This window comes from Pygoscelis adeliae, unplaced genomic scaffold (genome assembly GCF_000699105.1).
Source record: "Pygoscelis adeliae isolate BGI_AS28 unplaced genomic scaffold, ASM69910v1 Scaffold262, whole genome shotgun sequence".
NCBI lineage: Eukaryota > Metazoa > Chordata > Aves > Sphenisciformes > Spheniscidae > Pygoscelis > Pygoscelis adeliae.
In genome coordinates, this window is record NW_008824184.1 from 943,728 (window position 1) to 946,149 (window position 2,422).

The window sequence follows — 2,422 nt, forward strand, 5'->3', positions numbered from 1 at the left end:
GCGCAGGGGCTGGGGGGGACCGGGTGGGCAACAGGGCTGGGTCCCCACTGATGGCACCCATATCCCACCAGAACCGCCATGAGATGTTGGCCGTGGAGCCCATCAACGAGCTGCTGCGTGACAAGTGGCGCAAGTTTGGGGCCGTCTCCTTCTACATCAGCGTGGTCTCCTACCTCTGTGCCATGGTCATCTTCACCCTCGTCGCCTACTACCGCCCCATGGAAGGCCCCGTGAGTCCCACGGCACCGTGGCACAGCCCCATGGGCCAGCGCCTCCTGGCAGGGGAGTTTGCCGGGTCTCTGCCCCAAGCAGCACTGCCTGCCCTGGGATGGTGGAGCAGCTCAGCTCTGTCCTTTCCCCGCAGCCCCCCTACCCGTACATCACCACCGCTGACTACCTGCGCCTGGCTGGGGAGATCATCACCCTTCTCACTGGCATCCTCTTCTTCTTCACAAATGTCAGTGCAGCGAGGCGGGGGGTCCTCCCATGGGACAGACGAGCCCTCGTGATCTCCACGCAAGGAGCAACTCGAGGGCGACAGCCCCATGTCCTGCAGCATCAGCCCCTGCCATGATGCCCCCCGGACACCGAGTCCCTGCCGCACAGGGGCTTGCTCCCCCCAGCTCCCCCCAACCTCTCCCTCTCTCCCCCAGATCAAAGATCTGTTCATGAAGAAGTGCCCAGGCGTGAACTCCTTCTTCATAGACGGCTCCTTCCAGCTGCTCTAGTATGTGGGGAACCCCCGGGGCCTCCCCGAGCCACAGCACCCCCGGGCTTGCAAGGGGCAGTAGCCGGCGGTGGCTGTCGGTGCAGGGTCTGACCCCAGCTCTCCTCCAGCTTCATCTACTCGGTGCTGGTGATCGTCACGGCGGGGCTGTACCTGGGCGGCATCGAGGCGTACCTGGCCGTCATGGTCTTCGCGCTGGTCCTGGGCTGGATGAACGCACTGTACTTCACCCGGGGGCTCAAGCTGACAGGGACCTACAGCATCATGATCCAGAAGGTCCGGTGGGGTCAGGAGTCTTGTCCTTCCCCAGCAGGGCTGGTCCTCCTATGGATGTCTGACCCAAAAGGAGGATCCTCCATGCTTTCTTTAGGGTTTCTTGTGGCTCACCAATGCCCTGTTCTCAGCCTGGCCGTCCATGCGGCATGGCTCAGCAATGGTGCCCCGGCACATGGCTGGGCACTGCGGTCCAGCACATCTCACCCCCCTCTCCATCACTTGCAGATCCTCTTCAAAGACCTTTTCCGCTTCCTCCTGGTCTACTTGCTCTTCATGATCGGCTACGCATCAGGTAGGTGCCTGGCCGGTGAGCTGGGGCTCAGGGGGAGGATGAGCCCTGTGGCATGGCATGGCACGGCCGGGCAGGGGGCTGTGGACCCCCTGCTCCGTCCTACCCGCCTGTGTTGCCTCCCCCTGCGGTGGAGAGGGAGAGGGGCTCAGCCGGTGCAGAGCCACATGGGGGCCCATTATGGGCCCCATCCTTGCCGCTGCCCCTGTGGACTCGCCACCCCTGTCCTTCCTCCCCCAGCTCTGGTGTCCCTCCTCAACCCGTGTCCCAGCAGCGAGTCCTGCAGTGAGGAGCAGTCCAACTGCACGGTGCCCACCTACCCTTCCTGCCGGGACAGCCAGACCTTCAGCACCTTCCTGCTCGACCTCTTCAAGCTCACCATCGGCATGGGCGACCTGGAGATGCTCGAGAGCGCCAAGTACCCAGTCGTCTTCATCATCCTCCTTGTCACCTACATCATCCTCACCTTTGTGCTCCTCCTCAACATGCTCATCGCTCTCATGGGTGAGACTGTGGGCCAAGTCTCCAAGGAGAGCAAGCACATCTGGAAGCTGCAGGTACCGCCCTGGGAGCTGCACTGCAGCACCCCAAGCTCCATCAAAGCAGCACCACCTGGGTGAAGGCCCCCCATGCCTCCATCCCCAAGTGGCTGAGGGATCCCTGGTGTCACTGGCAGTGGGCCACCACCATCCTGGACATCGAGCGCTCCTTCCCTGTATCCCTGCGGAGAGCCTTCCGCTCAGGGGAGATGGTCACCGTGGGGAAGGGCACTGATGGGACGCCTGACCGCCGCTGGTGCTTCAGGTAAAGGCAGGTGCCCTTGGGAACCAGGGGCCGGGAACAGCCAAGCCTCTCCCCCTGGGTGCCGGCACCGTGCATTCGTTTGCTGGGTAGTTTGTACTAATCTGGAGCCAAGTGGCATTGCCGATGGTGGGATAGCGCAGGGATGCAGGAGCTGCCACCCGGTCCCCCGGCTCCTCCGTGCAGCCCCTCTGGGTCTGACCTTCCCTGCAGGGTGGACGAGGTGAACTGGTCCCACTGGAACCAGAATCTGGGCATCATCAGCGAGGACCCGGGCAAGAGCGACACATACCAGTACTATGGCTTCTCCCCCACCGCCAGCGCGCGGC

The 2,422-nt window shown here is 63.4% G+C and overlaps 1 protein-coding gene across 1 annotated transcript in view; it reads left to right on the forward strand.

Annotated features, from left to right (window-relative positions):
- Positions 1-2,422, forward strand: part of TRPV4 (transient receptor potential cation channel, subfamily V, member 4) — a 14,788-nt gene that overhangs the window by 3,535 nt on the left and 8,831 nt on the right. The window contains exons 6-13 of the mRNA XM_009334435.1: positions 72-230; positions 365-457; positions 654-727; positions 838-1,003; positions 1,229-1,295; positions 1,533-1,849; positions 1,969-2,096; positions 2,307-2,415. Of these exons, the coding sequence (XP_009332710.1) occupies positions 72-230; positions 365-457; positions 654-727; positions 838-1,003; positions 1,229-1,295; positions 1,533-1,849; positions 1,969-2,096; positions 2,307-2,415 (1,113 nt within the window). The remainder of the gene's footprint in view (positions 1-71; positions 231-364; positions 458-653; positions 728-837; positions 1,004-1,228; positions 1,296-1,532; positions 1,850-1,968; positions 2,097-2,306; positions 2,416-2,422) is intronic.